The sequence below is a fragment of the Chionomys nivalis genome, chromosome 4 (assembly GCF_950005125.1).
Source record: "Chionomys nivalis chromosome 4, mChiNiv1.1, whole genome shotgun sequence".
Classification (NCBI taxonomy): domain Eukaryota; kingdom Metazoa; phylum Chordata; class Mammalia; order Rodentia; family Cricetidae; genus Chionomys; species Chionomys nivalis.
Genome location: NC_080089.1, coordinates 48,497,690 through 48,520,604, shown reverse-complemented (window position 1 = coordinate 48,520,604; position 22,915 = coordinate 48,497,690). Strand labels below are relative to the sequence as shown.

Here is a 22,915-nt window from a genome sequence, read left to right as displayed (position 1 = left end):
GATTTCATTGCCTGATAGACAACTTCTAAAACTCAATTCAACACATATTTGTATGATTAATCATAGGCAAAGCTTTCTAAATGAAACCTAAATACTGTATGATATGAAATGTTCTGCCTCTGAGCTAAAATAAATATGAATCAGAGAGTAACCTTGTCAGACAGAATGATAGCTAACTCTACTGTTTGAGTACGGTAAATGTCAGAGCTGTGGCAGAGTTTTTAGGTGTTGTTTTGAGATTATAGGCATATATTTTCGGAAACAAATTCAGAGATAAGAGACTGCCTTCAGCAGAGCTGCTAGAGTCTTCAGGGACTCCTGGAAAAGATGCCTGTTCATTTACATGCCTTTAAAGGGACTTGGAAGTCTCTCTTCAAAGGCAAGAATATTTTTAAAGAAAACTTTACAAAACTGTAAAGCAAGAACTTGACAATGGTGTAAGACACAGAGCTGTTGATCTTAGGGTGTGTCTCCTGAAAAAGGTTGGCTGAAGGCCATTTATTGTGTCTTCCACCCCCGTGGTGTTGTGAAGAATAACCAAGGCAAAGTTGGGAATTCCCCTAAATCTACCCATGCAGGGGTGGCAAAGGTAGAAGGGGCCTTAGATTTGATTCTGTGCCCCTGTTTGCAAGAGTGAAAACAAACTAAGGCAGATGATGCTTTATAGCTCCCACGAAGCAGAGTTCAGAGGAAGTGTTTCCAGGTGCTGACTCTGCCTGGAATAGCCAAGATGCTCTGTTCTCAAGAGGAAACAGTAGGGAGCCTTCAACAAAGCAGCTAGCTGGGTGGACCCCCCTCCACCTCACTCCAAGGAGGCCTCAGGCAATCGCTTGCCTGGTGAATCCCCTCCTTCCTCAGCAGAGGGACACACAGCTCAGTCCATGTCATGATTGTGAGTGCAGGAAGCCATCATACCATTTCCATTCAGTCCTGGCCACCAACCCTCCCAGTTATTTCAGGACTAAGCAGTTTCCTGGGATATTGAACTTTCAGTGCTAAAACCTGTAATGTTTGAGGGTCCCTGGGATAAAGTGGTCACCTCAGTTCTGTCAGAGAATACAACTCGTTGAGTTCTCTCACGGCTCCTTCAGCACTACGGCGTTCAGCATTGTGAAATCCACCAAAAGGCCCGACCTCATTCTACAGCAGACTCCGCTTTGAGTCACACTGGGCATTTATAATGGTGTAGACGCCACTGACTTATTGCCTGAGATGCTAGAAAAGCTCGAAGGAATTTGAAAAGCCTACATAGATTGACATAAACAAACCAGGTCCAAATGCTCTTCTCTAAATAGCTGGGGACAGTGGCTACAAGTCTAGCTTAAAAAACAGAACAAGTATTTTTCTAAAACCTATTTATCTTTGTATTTCTACTTTTTTTATGTTTCTTAAATTCCCAGTTGTAGAGAGCAGATATTAAGACTGGCTTTTCCTAAATAACCTTCGGGCATCAAAACCGTTGCAGTATGTGTTCATCCTCATCTCCTCCCACTTCTCAAAGCCTCCTGATCCACACATCTCACCAAGGAATCCTGCCTGCTACATCAGGAAGCTGGGTTTCTAACCAGCTCCAGACAATGTGCATGCTGTACCCCGGGGGATGTCTAGCCAGGCTCTGGGTGGCTTGTTCTCTCTGCTTCTATCTTTGAATCCAAGGGAGGAGGCTCCCAACAACTGAACAAGGTCACCAAGCTAAACTCCAACTTTGCCAACAGCCTTCCATATTTATGGCCAGGGGTGCAATGTGAGGTAATCAGCTTCTTTCCCTAGTGACAAGTCCCTTCCTGGCTCTCCCATCACACCCCCCCATTTTTTTTCAGTACCCTGCTTAGAAAGATATGGACTACAACCTCCCCATGAGATCAGGAAATAGATCAGAGTCTGGTCCTCTCTGGAAGTCCTGGTTCCTACAAGCACAGAGTTTTAATTTCAACCCTGTATTACACATTTCTTCATCTGCTCCTCTTAGCGCAGGCTTGCAGTTTCTCGTCCAATAGGTCAGCATCACATTGCAGAGCCACTCTGGCGCTCTCTGATAGATCCCAGGCAGGTTCAGGATTCACGATGCTACCATCCAAGTGAGCATAAACTCCAAATGCAGAGAAACAAACAACTTTGCTTTTCTTGTTGTAAAATGCTAAAGCCATTCCCCCCTACTCCTCTCACAAAGAAAATGTCCGCAATGATTGTTACTTTCATACATTAAAGAGCCAAAGATTATCGCTCACTTGACTGAGCCGTAAATGTAGTTACATTCACAGGAAACTTGCCTGTGGCAATTCATGTTTTATTTAGCCACAATTGGAAACGTGTTTTTAAGTGATGCTGAGCAATAAAATTTAATTCATGGAAAGCTGGTTGCAAGAATATAGCATCATTCACCCCCACCAGTGACCAAGCCCTCAGGACTCGAGGGTGAGTTACCATGTGCCCAGGGATAAAAACATGGAGCTATTCTGAAAAGCAATTCGATGCTTTAAAATCTTCTATTCAGACCTGCTTACATTTGCCCATATTTCAGGCACTCTGTCAAGATGTGTCAGGTGTATAAAAATCAAACATGCAGAGTTGCGGGAGGAAATGTGAGTACCAGTGAGAGAGACAGAAAAAGAACTGGGTGCATAGGAAGTGTTTTCCAGAACGTTCCCACAAAGCACCCCCAGCTAAGACTGAATGAGGCAGTCCAGTGGGATTCAGAGTTCTACATTCACTGCTTGTTAACCATTTGAATTTTCGATAAAGCAAGGACAGTGCCCAGCCCCACCGCATCACTCCGTCCCGTTTTGATGGGCCCACTTCTCATCCCATGCACCCAGATTTCATGGATGTTTGCTGGCTGTTTCAGGGGAACCCAGTGCACCCAAGCTGGAAGGGCAGATGGGAGAGGATGGGAACTCCATCAAAGTGAACCTGATCAAGCAGGATGACGGAGGCTCCCCAATCAGGCACTATCTGGTCAAGTACCGAGCGGTGAGTAGTCCCCATCCTCAGACCCCCTCTCTCCACCCTGCCACCCTGATACCTACCTTGTTGGATCAAGAACTCGAGAATTCCAGGTGAGGCAAGGGTAGGGCAGGGTCCCACTGGGCAACTTGAAGGAGACCCATGAAAATTAGCAAAGATTTTTAAACCACAAGACTGACGTACCGCTGTGCCCACAGTGGACCATTTGAAGACTTCGGCTGTGGTTGGGATGGTAAGAACATCATCATGGTTTTCCTGATTCTTTCAGTTTTTCTACAGTGTTTTTTTTTTCCCCCATAATCTAAGACTTCTATGCAAAATTGTCATGCTGCCATCCAGCAGCCACTGCTTCTGATAAAGTGTGTCTCCTGGACCGGGTGCTACATCCAGGCGTAGTTCCTGCACAGGATCCCAGGAAGTGGGGATTACAGTTAGCCCCCACATTGCAGATGAAGCAGCTAGAGCTATAACAGCCAGCAACTGATGTCCCTGCACTTATGGGCAAGGCTGAGTTGGAATCCAGTCCTGTCTAGCTGAGGAGCCTAGGCTCTCACCTGGCTTACTTCGAGATCCGAAGTTGGAGCCCCTGCCTGCTCTTCTCAGCACCTCAGCTGGGCTAACTGCTAACGGACAGCTTGACTCCAAGCTTCTGCTGGTGACTCACTCACCACCTACCTAAGATCTCTCTGCTAGTCCATCTTTCATCCCCAGGCCCCAAACTGAGAATCATTCTCTTCCACTTTCAGAATGACACTTGGCAAGCAGTCGCGGGCCAGGGGTGGTGGCAGTGGGTCGTGACAGTCTCTGGGTGCTGGCAACAACCTGTTACTAAGATTTCTTAATAGTTGGAGGTAATGGTCCAGAGAGCAGCTTACTTTCTCCATGAAGCCCAACTAAGGCTTTTTGCAGGAAGTATGCTCATCCCTACCTCTCCTGGGAACAGCTCCCATGTGAATGGCTTGTGGGTCCATCCTAGAGACCTACAGGCATGCACACCCTGCAACTGGAGGACAGACCTTTGTCTACTCAGCTCTCCCAACTGATTCTCTAAAGAGTCAGCTATGAGCTGCCACAGTAGGAGAAGCCTCAGTAAACTTCCTTAAGGGTCAGCCTGGAGATACGACTATATGGGAGGCCCTGTAGCTTGTTACTACTGGGAAGAAGGCCAAGACTTGCCAGGTGGCCCTGAATAACCTAGTTGGAGAGATGCTATGGTAGTTGGAATGCCTCCGGCTATTACGAGCCTGAATGGCATCAAATTTCCAGCTTTACCATTTGCCAGCATGTGACCTGAAGGACAGATAACCTCATCTTCCCAAACCTCCATTTCCTGATCTGAAAAGGGGAATAAAATAACTTCGGCTGTCAGATCAGTTACAATATATGTAGTGGTCCAAAAATGTCCCAGATGCTTTGGAACCTCTGTAAATGGTAACTAGGATACAGGACCCAGCTAGCAGTCTCTCCCATAGGAAGACAACCTGAAGTCTGTTTGCCCGAACCGTCACTGTGGCTGTGTTTAACAGACAGAGGAACAAAAATGCCGTGCTATTTTTTTTATCTCAATGACTTTAACCATCCTCTTCCACTTTGAGGCTTCATGTTTGCTAAATGCAATCACATATTATTAATATGTATTACATAGCATAAAGTTTGCTTTCCTGAGTGTTTGCTTTATCGTCTGGTTGTCTCTCTTGTAATGATGTTTGCCGAGGAATGCAGAGAAAGAAGAGTAAAGAGAGACAGCCCAGCTTCTTTATTTTAAATTAAAGCAGCACCATAGCAACATGTGCAAAGCTAACTTGCAGCACAACCCAGGCTTCCCGGTTAGTTTATAGGGTATTAGAATCCCCTCTGAGCAATTTCCCACAACACTCTCAGCCCTGGAATGAACACCAAAGGCATCTTTGTAGCTGATCAGAACTACTCTGCCAGGTAAAACCTCTTCCTCCAGCCCTAGGCCAGGACCTGTGATGCTCACTGGACTGCCTCTTTCCTGACACTGTTGCCATGTTCTAACCCTATTCACTACATACTTGTCAACACCCCCCCCCCCGCCTTGCCCACCTCGTACCTGAGGTGTATATGGCTTTTGAAAAAGCCAGAAGCTATGACATGCTGAGCCTTGCAACTAGAAAACCATCTGAAGATTTCTCAGGAGGACTTGAGGCCTTTCCTACACTGTTTTGCTATGCAGGTGGTTGCCTAGCAATGGCTTTGGAAACTCTCTTCCAGTACAAACTCCTTGGAAAGCATGTAGGATATATCTAGAGGGGAGGTTAGGTGGAAAGAGGGGAAATCTCCAGAATTTTGCATCTCTCTTTATGCCCTGACCAGTGTTTGCAAAGCACTGTGGGATACTCCATGTGAGCCCAATGAACATCCTTCACTTGTTCAGCCACAATGAGGCCAGGCCACAGAACAGGGAACAGAGCAGCCCAGTTCAGTTCAGCACGTGTTTGCTGGGCTCCCTGTTATGAAAGGGGACATGCAGTTTGGGTTTGAAGAGGCTGGGCTCCAACCTTGACTGCAGGCTGACTTGGGAAGTCACCTAACCTCTTGCTCATGGCCCTATAATCAGATTTAGTAAGAGCCTCAAATGGTGCCCAGAGGTTTGTTGGAGGGATGTGATGGATGTGATGAAGATGGTATAGGCGGCCCTAACTGTAGCACCTGGCCTACAGAGGCTCCTCAATAGATAACTCACCTGTCCAAATATGGACAGGGTACTGAAATATAACAAAGAACATTTGCTTTCACTCCTAGCCCTTATTCCAGAGTATAAGGCAGCTAGGGTAGGTAGGGGACAGCATTTGAACCCCTGTCAGTCCTGAAGTTGGTCGGTAGTGAAGTCAAAACCGTGCCACACTGACGTTCCTTACTTACTGTTGGTGTCAGTAAGCAAACCAGGAGGATGCTCCAGTATGGAAAAGCCTCATTGGTTTCCATTTTCTTACATTTTAACCCCATGGTTTTCAGTCCGCATCAATCTGTGCCTCTTAGCCAGCCCTCTTCAGCATGCTCACTCAAGCTCCCTGCTGTCTTCCACTGTCCCCAGAAACTTGCCTCTGAGTGGAAACCCGAAATCAGGCTCCCATCCGGCAGTGACCACGTCATGCTCAAGTCCCTGGACTGGAACGCCGAGTATGAAGTATCTGTGGTAGCTGAGAATCAGCAAGGAAAATCCAAGGCAGCTCATTTTGTGTTCAAGACCTTAGCCCAGCCCACAGCCATCCCAGGTACAGCCACTTCTGTTTTCTGTCTGTTTTCCCGCTTTGAATTAATGCATACGTGCCATGCCTCCTAATGCACCTGAACAACCCTGACAACTTGCTTGCTTACAGCCATCCTCATGACTGGTTGCTCATGCCAAGCTTAGTTTTGCCTTAGCCCCATCTGTGCAGTGGGTTGACATGTACCGGACTCCCCAGGAGAGTGTTGCCAAGCATCCTGGGGCAAAAGGTCCTATTTCATTTGGCCTTGAAATATCATTGCTAACCAGTCTATGGGACTCCCTCAGATGGGAAACGCCCCAACCCCTGCCTTGCCTTGGTTGCTGGTTGAACAAGGATCCTTGATGAGACTTTCTCTGCCATCTGCATTCTATACTAGGACCACATAACTGGTTTTATGCCATTTATATATGACCCTTGCTTTTGCTGTACAACCATGGTCTAACTCTTCTCTCTGGTGACCCCAAGAGAAGGAATAGATGGTGCCCAGTTAGCAACATGCTTATCTGCGAAGGACCTCTCCACTGTACTAGAGACGAATTGAACGTCTTGGAACAAAGCAAGTGGAAAACTTAGATCCTGGGAAGCACCGTCAATGGAAGGGCAGCCAGTCTGCTAGACCATGGTAGCAGCAGTGCTCCTAGGAGATGCAGATTCCTCTAGAGGATCCAGGACCAACTCAAGTGTGGGAATAAAGTGAGAGCTCTGATTGCTGACCCGGATACCCCGTGCTAGCGGCCGGTCCCCTGATTAGGCAAATTCCTCCAAGAAGATTCAGACATCACTTTGCCTTTCCAGAGTCAGGCAAATGCCAGCCACAGGCAGGAGAGATGGCCATAGATCATAGAGATGCACCCTGTTGGAGAAGGCCCTCTATGCTCTACCATGTTCAGACGCGGTAGGAGGACAGCCTGGAGCAGGCCCCTCATGTCTACCCTGTCTAGAGAACTTACTTAGCTGATGAGCTGTTGTCAAGCTTGCTCTTTCCTGGGGAAAGCCAGGCCAGAAAGGTGATAGGCTGCCTGCCATATAGGGTTATATGTGCCAAAGTGGGTTGCAACAGATCTTGGTGTGTGAATCTTTATGGTTGTGTGTGTATGTGTGTGAGAGTGGGTGTATGCTGACTCGGGGGAGATGCTTGGGGCCTCCAGCCAGTTGGCAGGTGAAGGTTGAGCTGTAGACTAGACATGTCAATTGGTTGACTGCACTGTGGAGAGGGCTTCTTGCTCAGTTTAGGATCTCAGTACTAGAAAGAGGTCCTTGGATGTGGCTATAGGAAGTTGCCCTCGTTGTATCTCAATAGAGCACCCAAATGGAGGTGGTCCTGTTTTTCCTCTGTCCCTTCTTTCCTGTGTTCTTTGGTTGATTTTCCCTTGGAACTGAGAGTGTTACATGTGTCCAGATCCACGCTTTTGAGCCTCTTAAGCTTCGGGGACTAGTAAGGTTTAAGTTAAGCCCTTTGCATCAGGCCATAGGCTAGTTCTTCCCTACAGTGAGACTTGACGGGCAGCAGGCTTGGGCATGCTGTGTTCCCAGGCTGGGCATTGCCAGCCACTTCACCTTCTGGGCTTCCAGTGTGAGCATGAGAAATGCTAGAGAGTGCTCAACACGCGACAACCTTGGAGAATATCATTCAGGCTCCCTCTTAAGCCAGACAGGGTTAGAAGGGCCTTACCTTGTCCACAGTGACTCTCTGACTGCCGTGCACACATACTGAAAGGAGACCGCTCTGGCTGGACTCTCCTAGCCATTTTATTGTAATTCAAGAACAAAGCCGCTTTGCATTATAAGACGTAGATCCGTGGTCGAATTCTGTGGTCCTCAGGCTGGCAGAAGGTGAGACAGATGTTCAGGACTCCACCAACACGATGGTGGGGCTTGCGCAGTAGAAAGATAGGTCTGCTTTGGCTCTTCAACGACCGCCCCACCTCCCCAGTGTCGTGGCTGAAGTGCAGCCAGGCGCTGCATCTCAGCCTGGACCAGCAAAGACCTAGACACAAGAAGGGCACACTCGTTGCTGCGCCTCAGAGGCTCCGTCTCAGTGAGAGGTAACATTCTCCTGACCTGACCCTGCTCCTCTACTGCGGAGGCCCCTGCTCTCTCACTTTAATTTCATTTGCTCGCTGGCCCCCAACCCCAGATTAACCCGCTATGCTGCTTCTGGCATCGCTGAGCTGCTGACCCGGCCTATGATGTTGATACAGCACTGAACTCTCCTAACGTTTGTCAGCCTAACTTACTAAGTTGAATTAACCTTGGATTCTTGTGTTTTCTATATTTGACCTATTTTTTCTTTCTTTTTTTTTTATCTATTTTTCCCCTCTGTTTCTGTCTCTGCCTTCTCTCTCCTCCCCTCCCATACCCTCCCTGTATCCGTCGTCACACTTGTCACCTTGGACGTCACTGGGATATCCCTACTGCCACATTTATGTCTCAACAACCACCTGTCCTCTGGGACCCATTGCTTCACCCACCCCTGCAGCCACCTTGGGAGGGAGTTGTACCTCCTACACCTTGGTCTCATTGCTTTTCTCTGTGGTGACTCTTCTTTTGCTATGTTAGGAACTTGAAAACACACGCACACATACACACACACACACACACACACAAAATATAATTGCTTAAAAAATCCGGTTCCTATGAAAAATGATCAGTTGTTCCCCTTTGAAAGATCCTGTCGGGCCTGCGGTTGCCCAGCCACAGCTACTGAGCAAGTGTTCTGTGTGAGCAAGGAAGGTCTTGGTGATTGGAATCAGATTTACCTCCTGAGATTTTGTCGTGCGGTGGAACTATTCTGTCACTTTGTATGGGGTCTTCCCCCTTCTTAAGAGCAGTAAAGAGAGAGAGACAGAGACAGAGACAGAGAGACAAAAAGACAAGAAAGAAAGAAAGAAAGAAAGAAAGAAAGAAAGAAAGAAAGAAAGAAAGAAAGAAAGAAAGAATTTGAGAGGTATTTCTTTCCGTACTATTTTTCAAAGACAGCATTATGCAAGGTTTATGGGGCGGTTTCTGCTATCTGTTACTTGTGGTTTTTGTTGTTCATAAACACAGCAGAGGAAGAATTCTAGATTTCTAAAGCTTGGCTCAGATTGCTAAAGTCACCACCCTTCACTCTAACACTGCGCCCTGCCCTCCACCTTTCAATAGGTAGTTAGCTTCGCCGGCGGTTAAGTATTCAAGTACCCATGTTGTACTTAGGTATTTAAATCCCAAGTATTTAAGTACCCGTGTGGTGACTCACCTGAGCACTCTGCTGACACGATAGATTAAATCCCTCTGTAGCCTGTGCAGGGGGAAAAGTAGAAATCATCTGTTGTCCTGGAGCTGATGAGCATTCTGGAAGGTGCTGAAATGCTGGTGTTAGCCCGACATCTCCTGCTGTTTCTGTGAAAAAGGCCAAACTGTGATGTGCCCAATAGGAATGGGCTTTTGGGATCTGACTCCCAATAGAGCTCATTCTTCCACTGCACAGTAGGATGCTTCAGATGAGCACGAAACCTCCAGGTCCTGGGGTCTGTGGTCCAGCCATGACCTACATCACCACCATAAGTGCAGGCAGGTTGGAAGCATCCTCTGTGAGTCAGTCACCCTGCCCACCTTCCCTCTACATGCTCCAAAGAGCACAAGGTAAGGGATTGAGGGAACATGCTACCCTCTCCCACAGTGTTAGCGCATTTGGGCAGTCTGCCTGTCTGCACTTCCAGAATGACCCAGCTTCCCTAATGGTCTCCTCGACACTTTAACAATTATTATGAAGAGCCAGGAATACCTGTCTGCTGTTGTGCCATTCATGCAGAAGAGGAAATGGGTGTGTCGCGTCGGATGCATGGGACCCAAGGCTGAATACCAACCACTAGTATCAGCGCGTGAACTTTGGGATGGACCTCCCTCCCCTCTCAGAGCACCTGTCACTCTGCCTATCTCATCTCTGAACATCTACACGGATGTTTAATTTATGTTCTCTTTGGTTCTTTATCAATTTCATTTCTGTTGTTCCTTTTTAATGCTCAAAGACTAGCATTTCCCTTTGGGAATCCAAATGACCCTGAATTGTGGTCTGCAGGCAAAGCCAACTCTGTTGCCACCCGCCAGTATCCCCAGTGTTCAGCATAGATAGAGGCTCCACAGTGCTCAGCTAACACTGACAGTGCCTCTCGCTCAGCTCCGAACCTCTGCTCTGGACCCTTGGCATCTACCCACCAGTTCAGTGAAACAAGATGGCTCTTGGGCACAGGGCGATACAGCAGAGAAGAGAACATGGGGCTTTGGAGCCTGATATGAAAATCATAGGTCAGCTAAGGAAAGCTTCAGGGAGGGCAAGAGAGGTCCTACTTAAGTCCTCTTCTGATGGCCCTGGAGAGCTGTCACACGCATTCACTCTAGGAGGGCTCGGAGTCTGCCTCTGCCTCATCACTGACCCACTCATAGGAGAGGGACGGTGTCAATATTTCTAAGGGAACCTTGGGAGATCAACGTTAAATTTCCAGAGCCCAAGCATGGTCCCGTACTCTCAGCAGACACGGGGCCCAGCTGGAAAACCTTTGGGCTTATTCCAGCCCCTTTGTAATGGAGACAGCTTTAGTGTGCACTAGCCCCAGACAGACACTTGGTGCCTTTGAGAAGGCTAGGGCTCCTAGTCCAGCCAGGAGTCCCTAAGAGAGCAGCCCCCAGGTAGCCCTAAGGGAGTGAGCTCACCCCGCCCTGTGCACTGTGAATCAGTACAGACCATATACCATCTGCCATGAGGGTTCTCTTCTCATTTTTAGAATATTTATACAGCAGGTTCAGATCACGTTTTTCTACTAATAAGAATGCTAACGTTGTTGTGTAGATAATCAGCAAGACTTTATGAAGTTTACACCTTTGCATTATTAAAGGATATAACAGTTCATGTAAACTCAACAGCGTGTTTTGATTTTCTTTGATATCTGTGTCCAACACAGTGCCCAAATTAAAAGCCTCTCCCTCCACCTCGTCTGCACTTGATAACCGATTCCCAGGAAAGACATTTAAAATTGGACCCCACACTTGACAAGAAAGAGAGTCCTAGTCAAAGACATTTTCCCATGAAAATCTGTGTACCCTTCTAAGTGATCCTGAAGGGTTCCTGTTGCCTGGGAATCCTCAGCAGACAAAGAGAGGAATGAGCCTTTGCAAAACTGGGGAGGTAGTCTTTAAAGATGAGGTCAGGGGTAACACGTTCGGTCAGATGCAGAGCTCTCTAGCAAGGTCCTGTGGGTATGTAGCAGCCATTTCTCCCCCTAACAGTACACACACACACACACCACATACACATGGGGATCTTACAATAGAGAGAAAATGACCAAAGTTTGTGTCAACAACCTGCATTCTGGTCATAGCCAGCTCCAGGAAGGAGAAAGCAGACCTGTAAGAGATTTCTGAGGAAAGCAGCCCTGCAGTTTAAGCATTCTGGTAGCCTGAGAGTTGTATCGAGACTAGGACTTCAGCACCTGGGTGCTATAGCACAATGACTCAGATCCAACTGGGCACTTGGAAACTGTGAGATCCATCAAATGGCATAGGAAAATGGGCGCATATGTAAGTCTCAGACTTGGAGCAATTCAGTTGAATGCCAAAACTGCTATTAATGCCGAGCTCTCAAAGCAGGAATGGAAGAAGACAGCCCCATCCAGGCACTGCTCAGGGCAGCTCTTAGGTAGGAAGATGAGGGAAAGCTGGCCTCCAAGAGGCCTTCTTTATGTGCAAGAAACCTAGGTGGGCTTACAACAGAGGGCAAGAGGAAGATCATGGAGAAGACAGAAGTCTGAGAGGTTTTAGGGGGGTTTGTTTTGGTTTTGTTTACTTTTGCTTTTCTTTTTATGACCTTTTCATAAGATGCAGGATCTGGACCTTGTCCCATTAGGTCTCCTGGACTGAACTATTCTGTGCCATCCACAAGGGATGTGACCGTCTCCTGATTCCAGTACCCTTTCATCTCTATTCTGGGCATTCCGGGCTGGCATTGGAGTTTATCCTAAGGAAGTACTCCAGTACCTGGGCAAGGCTTCCTAGTAGGGGCAGAAGATAGGCTACACAGGAATGAAGAACAGTGGCCAGGTGTGGTGGTGGACACCTCTAATCCCAGCTCTCAGGAAGTGAGGGAAAAGGACCGGAGCCCCTGAGCAGGGAGATCCTGTCTCGAAACTCTAACATTATTAATAGGAAAATGACAACACACATGCAGTACCGCTTATCCTGAGATGAACTTCCCTCCCCTTGTCTGGAGGGACGGCACAAGATGAGAGTGGCAAGCTGCTGGAACAGGCGTGGCAGCTGAGAAAGTATAGTGATCTGACTGTGGAGACAGCTGGGCCCACTTCCCAAGTGCTGTGAGCTGTAATTCTTGCAGCTAGTTCACGACCTGGGTATCCTCGGTCCCTTGGGAACACAGGAAACATCAGACAAGATCTAATGGTAGAATGTGTAGCATGAATAAAAACCCAGAGACAGATAATAGGGTTCAAGCTGAAGATCAGGAAAGCAAAGCAGCCAAGCCGCTAGAGCAGTCTTACCTCTGCCAAGGCTGGGTGACTGCAAACTGAGCCCTGAGCCTCTGTCTCCTCTTGTTTTCTGTTCCTTTTAGTGCTGGGATTAAAGGCATGTGACTCCCTAGGACTGGGATTAAAGGTGTGAGCCACCACCACCTAGATCTGTCTCTGCATTGATCTTGTATAGCTCAGAGTGGCCTTGAACTCACAGAAATCCATCTGCCTCTGTCTCTCAAATTATGGTATTAAAGGTGTATGAAATTACTGTCTGGCCTCTAGTGACTTAGTTTTACCCTCTGATCTTTAGGCAAGCTTTACTTATTAAAACATCGATAAAATATCACTATAAGAATGGGTTTGCACTTGAAGAATGAATGAATGAGAAGTGCCCATATGTCAGTCTAAGATTATTGTCTCCGCAATGGTGTCCATAGGCAGAGCTCTGTTCAGGGTCTTGCTTCCCACAATACTGCTATTTATGGGAGTCATTGGGTCCCTGTTAGAAAACTGTTGTCAGTGGGATCCCATGGGGAACTCAGACAGGGTCCTTCTGTGAGAGAACCTAGAGGCCAAAGTCTTGGAGGACTGCTAATGGACACCAGGGGTTTAGACACAGAAAACCCAGCCAGAAGTAAGAGGCTGCGTACTGTCTGGGGGCGAGAATGTGAACATTTGTCCTGTGCGTGGGTATGACTGTCTGTGAGAATGTTCAAATCTGGGTAAGTCTACAGGTTTTCCTGAAGTCTGATCCCAGCATGCCTGGCTCCCACATGGTGAGTATTCCCAGACCTTTGCCTTACCTGTGGGACCTGGGGAGGCTGCTGTGTCTCAGGAGTTTTATGGATCACAAAAAGAAAGGGTAAAATGAGACCCCAGTTCCCTCATAGTTAAAGTTCTTTAGACTTACTTCAAGAGGGGAAAGGGTGTAGACTCATATGTTGGCCATCCCATTGGGCCTGACATCTTCCCAAGACCTAAGGCAGTCCTGGGAACCCCATATGGGACCCTGTCTATCACAGTACGGCCTAACATCAGGAGCCAACAGCTACTGCCTAACTACATCAAAAAACCTTCTGCATTGGTCCAGAGACGCAGCGGGGCCTCCTAGATTTGTTTACTCTAGGTGTCGTCAAGCACTGCTTGTCTGGGCCTAGTCTGCTTCCAGGGTTCCTGAAGACCAGTTGAGCCTATGCCTTAGGGAGGAGGTTCAGGGTTGGGGACAGAAATGAAGACACAGCTCACAATCCCCTCTCTTCATCTTAACTTGTGGGAGCCCCCAAACCCTGTCTCCTGGGTGAGATGAGGTCATCATGCCCCATGTAAAAAGTGCAGAGAACCTCTTGTCTCTGCACCAGCCATAAGAAGGCCCTTGAGAAGGTACCATTGGTCACAAAGGCCTTGATTTTATGCTCAGGGCCCTACTCCACCTCCAGGGACGGTTGTCCAGAGGGTTAGGGGTGCTCATAGTCAAGCCTGCTAACCACCAACCATCTCTTTCCTACTTAAGCCAACGGCAGCCCCACCACAGGCCTGAGCACCGGTGCCATCGTGGGCATCCTCATTGTCATCTTCGTCCTGCTCCTGGTGGTCATGGACATTACCTGCTACTTCCTGAACAAGTGTGGCCTGCTCATGTGCATTGCTGTTAACCTGTGTGGCAAAGCTGGGCCCGGAGCCAAGGGCAAAGACATGGAGGAGGGCAAGGCTGCTTTCTCGTGAGTTAAAACCCATCGGGTCAGTGAGGTCGAGGCTCCGCTCAGCCCAGGGACTAGCCCTGTGCTGTCTGACAGTGCCGGGGTGACCTACCCTTTAGCTTTATTGTTTCCCACATGAAAACTCTGAGTGGTTACATTATCAAAGCAAATCTCTCTAAGAATGGGTTTAAGGCAAGGTAGGGTTACCAGTTTGAAAAGCAGCATCTTGGGTCCTCCCTAGGTTCTAAAGTCTCATAAAGATTTGGAAATCCCTGAGGGAGGTCAAGAGAGGGGCTTGTCAGAATTAGCTATGATTGGAGAGGACCAGTGTTGGAAGCGTGCACTTCATCTCTTGTTCATTCATTTGCCACTCATCCAATATTTATCTTGCAGCTCCTGAAGGCAACACCCTGTATCCTGGCTGTAGGGTACCAAAAGGAGAGGAATGAATATAGATCCCTCTCCTCTTGGAGGGACACTATATATTCTTTCTGTCCTGCAGCATCTGCTAGCTAGTTAGCAGGAGATTTTGGAGTTGGTGGGTGAGTGGGCCTGTGATAGCAAGCTGAGAAAGGATGGAGTGAGAAGATGGAGTTGTTGAGCCCTCCCACATGCTGGAAATTGTATATATACAGATATCTCTCTCATATACATGGACCTGCTATCACAGATACAATATACATGTATACATGCATATATATGTGTGCACATGGGTTTACATTGGAGATTTATCTGCACTGTGCTAAAACCTTTACACGAATGATCTCATTTTGTTCTCATAGGTAGGTGAGTTATACACTATTACTTATCCTAATTTAAGGATGGGAGAACTGAGGTAGGGCTAATGACCTTATATACTCTGGGCTATGCTGGTGCAGACAGGAATCTGGCCTACTTTGCCAGCCACAGGCTGGACCCTGATGGCCCTTGCTGCAGCTTCTTTTCCTAGACGTCTTCCCTCGGAAGCCGCCCTGGGATCTAACCAGCAGAACTCTCTCCACAGGAAAGATGAATCCAAAGAACCCATTGTGGAGGTCCGAACAGAGGAGGAACGGACTCCAAACCATGATGGAGGAAAGCACACAGAGCCCAACGAGACCACACCGCTGACAGAGCCTGAGTACGTGGACTAGGAGGGACTAGCACCTCCTCAGTAGATTCCCCAGTTCTACCTCATCACCCTATCCCAGCCTTCCCTGCTTCTCACCCTCGGCTCCTGGCCAAACATGGAAGCCCGAACTCTGGAGCCCTTGGTCAGAAGACCTCTTGGCCGGACAATGTCTGAACCCACTCTCCTTGGAGAGAAGGCATTCTTGCTTCTCCTTGGGTCATGGTGGGTCCTTACCAGGCTCTTCTCATTAAGTGGGATTCCCAAGACTCCTCCAAAATTCCACATATATTCTAGGAATTGCTTATATTCATTGAGAAAAGGACTACACTTTTAATATCTTCTATGCTAGAAAAGTTGGGGGCCTGGTAAGGTTCCCTGGACCTCTTCTATTCAGAAATCTCAGAGATCCTCAGGGGCTCTGACCAGCCATGGCTATCATGCCCGCTTGCCTATCAAGGATCTAACAGATTTGAAAGAAGCACTTCTCACAGGAACATACATCTGTGGCTGGATGTATGTGTCTATCCTGACACACAGGAGCCATTTGGAGCACTGTTCCTCCTCATCTGCTCCCATCCCTGCCTAGGAAGAGTTGAAAGGTAACTGGACCCCATTTCTATGGGGCTCCAGAAACCTAGAGAGCTGTATAATGGGCATCAGCTGCCTTCCCTGGCGTGGAGATCCAGGGTGGCACAAGAGAACACCAGAGAGATCTGTAGGAGATTGGAGCCCTGTATAGAGAGCTGACGGGGTGTCGGCATGGAGGAAGGCTAGCAGGTCCCTTTGAGACTGCCACGTTCTTTGTTGTCTCCTGTGTCCTCTTCTGCCCACCTGGGGCATGTACTTCCTCTTCGTCCTCGTTTCTCTGTGGGCCCACGTTCCTGCCCGTGTACGGTTGCATGCCTACCCTCAGCTCCTCTCCTTGCCTCCTATCTATCTAGCTTCTCTGTCACATCTCAGCTCCTCTCCTTGCCTCCTATCTATCTAGCTTCTCTGTCACGTCTCAGCTTCATTGTCTGTTCTCTTTCTACTTCCTGTCCTCCCCACAGGCTGCCTGCTGACACCACAGCCACTGTCGAGGACATGCTGCCTTCTGTCACCACCGTCACCACTAACTCTGACACTATCACCGAAACTTTTGCCACTGCTCAGAACAGCCCTACCAGTGAGACCACTACACTGACCTCCAGTATTGCCCCACCGGCCACAGCTGTGCCAGACTCAAATTCTGTGCCCACTGGTCAGGCCACCCCTTCCAAGGGGCCCGGTGTTACTGCCGCATCCACGCCCCCAGCCTCGGCCCCAAAGGTTGCTCCTCTTGTTGACCTGAGCGATACCCCGACCTCAACTCCCTCTGCTAGCAATTTATCCTCCACTGTCCTGGCTAATCAAGGAGCTGTACTCAGCCCCAGCACCCCTGCCAATGCGGGGGAGGCCTCCAAGGTCCCTCCAGCCAGTAAGCTGTCCCCTGCTCCAACCCCCACCCCAGCTGGGGCAGCCAGCCCCTTAGCAGCAGTAGCTGCCCCTGCCACAGAAGCCCCCCAGGCCAAGCAGGAAGCCCCCAGCACCAAAGGCCCGGACCCAGAGCCCACCCAGCCTGGCGCCGTGAAGAACCCACCTGAGGCAGCCACAGCCCCTGCTAGCCCGAAGAGCAAGGCTGCCTCCGTCAGCACCACAAACCCTTCCCAGGGCGAGGACTTAAAAATGGACGAAGGGAACTTCAAGACCCCAGATATTGACCTTGCAAAGGATGTTTTTGCAGCCCTGGGCTCTCCTGCTCCGGCCACTGGGCCCAGTGGACAAGCCTCTGAGCTTGCTCCTCCCACTGCGGACAGCGCGGTGCCGCCTGCACCAGCCAAGACCGAGTACGGCCTCTCTTTGTCTGCTGTCACTGGGTTGTGTCCTGTGGTGGTGTGTGTCTGTGTTGTGCTGTGTCCTCCTTGTTTGATGTGTCCTCAGCCTCTTGCAGGGCTTCTATGAGACAACTATCAGTCAGGGGCCTGAAGTCAGGCAGGAGCAGGGGCAGGCAGTGGGATAGGCGCGAAGAGGCTGCCGGCTGGGTAATTAGGCCATGTTAATTATGTTTCATCCTCATAATCCTAGCCATGCTTCTGTTTTCCCCGGGGATGCCTTTGCAGTTGGGTCACTGGTGAGCAGAGCTTGAGAAGGCACTAAGGAGGCCAAGGTGCCTTTCTCTGTCATCCAGGGCCCAGAGTGTGTGGGTGCTATCCAGGACCAGGCCAAGGCCTCCTGAGAAAGGCATTGTTGTATTCAGGAAGAAAAGAGGTAGCCATGGTGAGGTACGTGGGCAAGGAGGGTCCAGCCCACAGACAGCTCTGTCACACACTGGCTGCAAGGCCCACCCCCTACCCAAGACTCTCAGACGCTCAATGCCTGTCTCCCAGTTCAAGTTCTCAACCTTCCAATTTCTTAAGTGGGATGCTAAATGACAGTGGAATCATGTGATAGCTATGTTAGCTCTCATGGGGCTTTAGGCTGGACTCTGCCTTGTGAGACCTGTGGAGACAGAGGCATGCCTGAGCTTTTATAAAGGTTTATAAATGTGGCTGTCCCTTCCAGTCCCTTGCAACAAGCAGGCCCATTCTAGCCTCTTACCCTGGTAACCATATTTTCTCACCCTGTTCAAGCCACCATCCTGAAACAGCTGGGGTGTAGGGTTGGGGGCAGGCAAAAGTGAGGCGGCTTACAATAGGGGGTCCCTGGAACTGGTACCCGAAGCAGAACCTGGTACGTATAGCAAACTGAGCTACAGCACTTCTGCTTGTCAGGGTGAGAGAGAGAGGACCTTCTCTCCTCCTGCCCCGGGTTACCACAGGGCCCCTGGAGGCGATCGGGGCTGGAGGAAGAAAGGATTGTTCTCTGACTCGAGCACCTCCACCTAGCTGCACCTCGAAATCGCCTGGTTGCTTTTAAAGTCATGACACCCAGGATTTCTGAGAACATGCCCCAGGCATGAGTCACTTGGAGAATGCTGAGGTGATGTCAACCTGCACGCAAGGTTGGATGTCAGAGCTGCAGCTGAAGCCCCCAGATTGCGTGGGAAGAGGGGTGGTATTCGCAGGGCAGTATACTGTGATCTCAGCCGCGCTGTTTGTGTTTCTCTGCAGGAAGGGTCCTGTAGAAGCAAAGTCCGAGTCCCAGGAGTCAGAAGCAAAGCCAGCACCAACTGAAGTCAAGACGGTCCCCAACGATGCCACACAAACAAAAGAGAATGAGAGCAAAGCATGATGGGTACCTAGCAACAAGCAAAGATCAAAATAAAAAGTGACACAGCAGCGGCTTCACCAGAGCATCCCCAAATCTCTCCCCCTCTCCCCCCGTCTCTCTCCGTCTCTCTCTCTCTCACACGCACATGTGCGTGCGCGCACACACACACTCACACACACACTCATTCCTCTAGTGTCTCTTGCCTTTAAAAAAACAGATAACAGGGGATCGCCTTTTTGTAGGTTTCTAGAAAGGGCTCCTTTGTTGCACACTCACTTGTAAAAAAAAAATGAGACAAAAAGGTTAAACCCACAGCCAAACTAGGACACTCCGTTCCCTGAAACCATTTAAAAATTAAACAAAAGGACCCCAAATTAAGAATCTAGGAAGCTCAGAAAGAAAAAAAAAATCTAGGTTCAGGAAGGCTGCAATTGGTGTTACCCAATTGGCACAGATCGGATTCAGAAAAATGCTTCCAAGAGCTCAGTCTAACCGAATGAACCAAGTTCGCAGCTCATTTTTAGACTTTCAGTCAAGTCGGGACTCGGTAGAACCTCACAAAGAAGTTACGCTTTCCGTTCTCTCTGTACTTGTTCGGTATGCAAAGTGCAGCGCTCCCGTTGGCTGCTTCAGTTCCCATGTAGACTCCAGTGCCGTAGGAGGAATGCCAAATCGCAGCTCATTCCACTTCTTTTGCCTTTGTTTTCCTTCCACTGTTTCTTTCCTTTCCCTTTCTTCCTCTCTTCCAACTTTGCTTTCCAGTGTTTACAAGTTGACAGATGTTTGACTTCGGTTGTGTTTGATGTCCATGTAAAATGCCTGCCTTTTTGTTTTCCTTTGAGCAACAAGTAACCCCATCGTGGCAGGTAGAATCCTCCCAGGTTGCTTAGCACAGGGTGAAGGTTATAAACGACGATTGTTTACAGTGGGTCTACCCCCCACCCCCACCACCAATTCTGATTCGTTGCAGTTTTTACCTGTGTCAAACTGGGGTGAAAGCCCTCTCCTTCTTGGAATGATTTTGCCTCTTTTTTTTTCTGTTTGATTCTGTTGCTGTTTCTTACGGGGAGAGGGGAACTTAGACCACTTTCGGATTAGCTGCCACCTGCCTGTGTCTGTGACACCGGACCTGCCTCCCAGGTGTCTGCACACCCTTCCTCTGAAGGACTCCTTTGGCTTTGTTGAATGAAGCAGAGAAGATTGTATAGTTGGGGCTGGTCTTGGTGAACACACTCTTTTTTTTTAACCCCCAAACACCCCCTTTTTTTGTAGAAAGCCAAATAAAATATATACATACCATTTCATTTCCTTTTGAGCCCAGAATCTAGATTCGAGCGGAAGAGCACGCGTGCTTCAGGGAAGTAGTGTCTCCTTTTGGAAATCTGTTGAAGGAAAGTGACATCGGCCTTCTGTTCGCTTAGGCAACACTGTAAAAACAAATACTGTCTGGAGTTATAATCCGACTTTCCAAGTGGGGGAAAAATACAGAAACTTTCAGGGGGACGGGAGGGGGGAGAAGGGAAAAGCCAGCCCTTTGTATAGACATTTTGCTTTTGTTTTTCATTCGACTTTAGAACTGCAAGCTTGTGCACTGTGGATGCGTGAATATTTTAGTGTGAAACGTGTTTTTGTCATAGTATTGAAATAAAACTTCAACATAGTTTGGTTGTGGAAGGTATAGCAGATAGTTCAGAAAAAGAAAAAAAAAGCTATTCAGGAAACAGACACACAAACGACCCGAAACGTCAAAAGGAATTGAAGCCTTTCAACAAAGGAAACGAAATACAGGTGATGCTGATGCAGAGGACACTAAAGCCAACAGACGTCCATCCGACAGCACGGGTTCCTTTCCCAAGTACAAGGCAGCAAACGGTTAGGGTGGCAGATGGCCTCTGTGTCCCCTTTGTGGGCTGTGCGCCCTGGGGTTCTGACACTTCTGCAGCGTGACCAGTGGCGATGCTAGATTATAAGTTCAAACTGTGAAAAATAATGGTCTTGTCATTTACTCAATGTGGGGTTATTTTGCATTTTCTCAGCTCCTGGGGACGGAAATTGGAGGATCCCAGAACACTCAGCCTGGCCCCTGTCACCCCAGGACCTGCCCAGATCCATAGTTAACAGGTCCTCAGGACGAGCTATGGGGAAGACAGCTCTGAGGGCACACAGCAGAATGGGAAAGGCAGGTCGTACCCAAGCCAGAGAGGTCCTAGTGGTGAGGGACAGACTCCTCTGGGCGTAGCCCGTCCAGTGGGATCTGTTTCCCATGGTGTGAAGTCAGTGGCTTGAGCAGCTAGACTAAGGGCACACTGTGCCTCTTGGAACTGATGTATTTCACTCTGTGGTTCGACACATTGAGTTCAGTTCTGATGATTAGGACGAGACAGAACCACCCTAGAATAACCTGGCCCAGGGTGACTGACCTCCTGAACACTGGCCCCACCATTTGCTGGACTCAGACAGCCCACACTTGGATCTGCCTCTCTCTTTACACATATGTTTGTCTTATCATGCATGAGTTTTCCTCTTTTTTTTTAAGCAGTAATCTCTCTAAAATGAAAGAGGGAGTCGGTATATTTCCATGTTCTTTTATCTGAAAAGATAAACACAGTTCATATCCTGTGATTTTTTTTTTAAAGTTTTTGGAAGGAGGGATGGACTCACCAGTTTCAATGTTGATGTGTCGTATGTCTATGTGGCATACATATGTATCACACAAAGACCAGCATGGCCAAGTTCTGTGCCCCAGGTGCCACGAGTGGGGTCTCCCAATCCTGAAGGGCCAAGGTGTATTCAATAGGGACTCTATGTTCTCACTTTTCTATGGACCCTCCTACGTCCCAGGGTCTCACCCTCAGCTGTCCGTCTGGATGGTGGTGGTCACACCTCCATTAACATCCTTACCCAGCATTCTGTACTTCGGGGGCCTTCTCTCTTGTTATAAAACTTTTTACTGAGTGAAACATCAACACCACCTTTGTTTCCATTCTCACTGCTGTAAATACTGAGTACTAACTGAGAATTTTGACTTTGCATTCTGTCAGAATACTTGTGTTCAATAAAAACTGAAAGAAAAAAAGCAGAGTCAAGCTTGGATTTCTTTCTGTTCAGAGAGAGAGAGAGAGAGAGAGAGAATCATGTTTGGATGAATGTGGGTATGCCTGTGTTCTAGTTTGGGGGTTTGTGGTAGGTTGGTTGGTTGGTTGGTTTTAGGGTGGGGTTTGTGATTGCTTTTGTTTTAGGACTTAGCAAGCAATGTCATTGTGTCTTAGACCCATGCAATAGCAGGTCTACAATCCTAGTATTCAGTAAACTGAGGCAGAAGAAATGCCATGAATTTGAACTTGAATCTACATCATAATTTCTAGGTCAGCTGGACTACAGTGTAAGACCATGTCTCAAACAAAACAAAACAGAAAAAAAAATCCCACATTTGTGTGCATCTGTGTGTGAAAACTATCTTGAGTTCACGCTGCTTGAGTTGTGATTACTTTCCCATTTTTCTTAACTTTTGTTTTGTCAGTTGGTAGAGGTTTAAAGGTGCCAAACCTGAGATTCAAAAGGACTTTATTCAAATCCTGGGTCTGTCAATTCCTAGATGATCTTGGAAGACTTTTTTCATCTCCCCAAGACTCAATTTTCTCTTTTGCCAGACAGGAAGTGCCTAGGAAATAAATGTCATGTCGGTAATAATTGATGAACAAGGTAGTGTGTGTGTGTCTGTGTGTCTGTGTGTGTGTGTGTGTGTCTGGCACAGTGTTTTAGTGTTTTCTTGTCTCATAAGAAGAACTCAGTAAATAAGAATTAGTGCTGTTGGCATCACTGACAGGTAACACCATCTACTGTAGTTATAGTAACAGCCAGCACCTGAGCGTCAAAATCACAACCTTGAGACGGGTGCACGAGGCATTTCCCAGAATAATGGATGCCCCCCTCCGTCTCGCTCTGCCTGTCAGCCTTTGGAGCCATCATTCATCCCTGGGAATTTGTTAAAGAAGGCAGAGTGCAAACTCAGAATTCCCCCGCAATTGCAGCCACTTGACTCTGCAAACAACCTCTACAGTGAGAAGTATCCATTGAGCTACGGAGTTGGGTGGCTCCTGGAGGAGTCCTGGCTGCAGGGCCAGGATAAAAGAGAACCAAAGAGGTTCTGAGAGCATAAACTATAAGCATGTACCC

At 48.2% G+C, this 22,915-nt stretch overlaps 1 protein-coding gene across 12 annotated transcripts in view; it reads left to right on the top strand.

Moving 5' to 3' along the window:
• Positions 1 to 21,801, top strand: part of Ncam1 (neural cell adhesion molecule 1) — a 296,835-nt gene extending 275,034 nt beyond the window's left edge. For 4 of the 12 annotated variants that reach the window (XM_057766891.1, XM_057766889.1, XM_057766890.1 and 1 more), the window contains 6 exons: positions 2,846 to 2,970; positions 6,023 to 6,203; positions 14,214 to 14,421; positions 15,404 to 15,520; positions 16,561 to 17,376; positions 18,640 to 21,801. In XM_057766891.1, the coding sequence (XP_057622874.1) occupies positions 2,846 to 2,970; positions 6,023 to 6,203; positions 14,214 to 14,421; positions 15,404 to 15,520; positions 16,561 to 17,376; positions 18,640 to 18,760 (1,568 nt within the window). In that variant the 3' untranslated portion in view covers positions 18,761 to 21,801. Of the gene's footprint in view, positions 1 to 2,845; positions 2,971 to 6,022; positions 6,204 to 8,679; positions 14,171 to 14,213; positions 14,422 to 15,403; positions 15,521 to 16,560; positions 17,377 to 18,639 lie in introns of those variants that run through there. The other 8 variants (XM_057766893.1, XM_057766897.1, XM_057766896.1 and 5 more) reach the window with 3 other exon arrangements.
• The last annotated feature ends 1,114 nt before the right edge of the window (positions 21,802 to 22,915 follow it).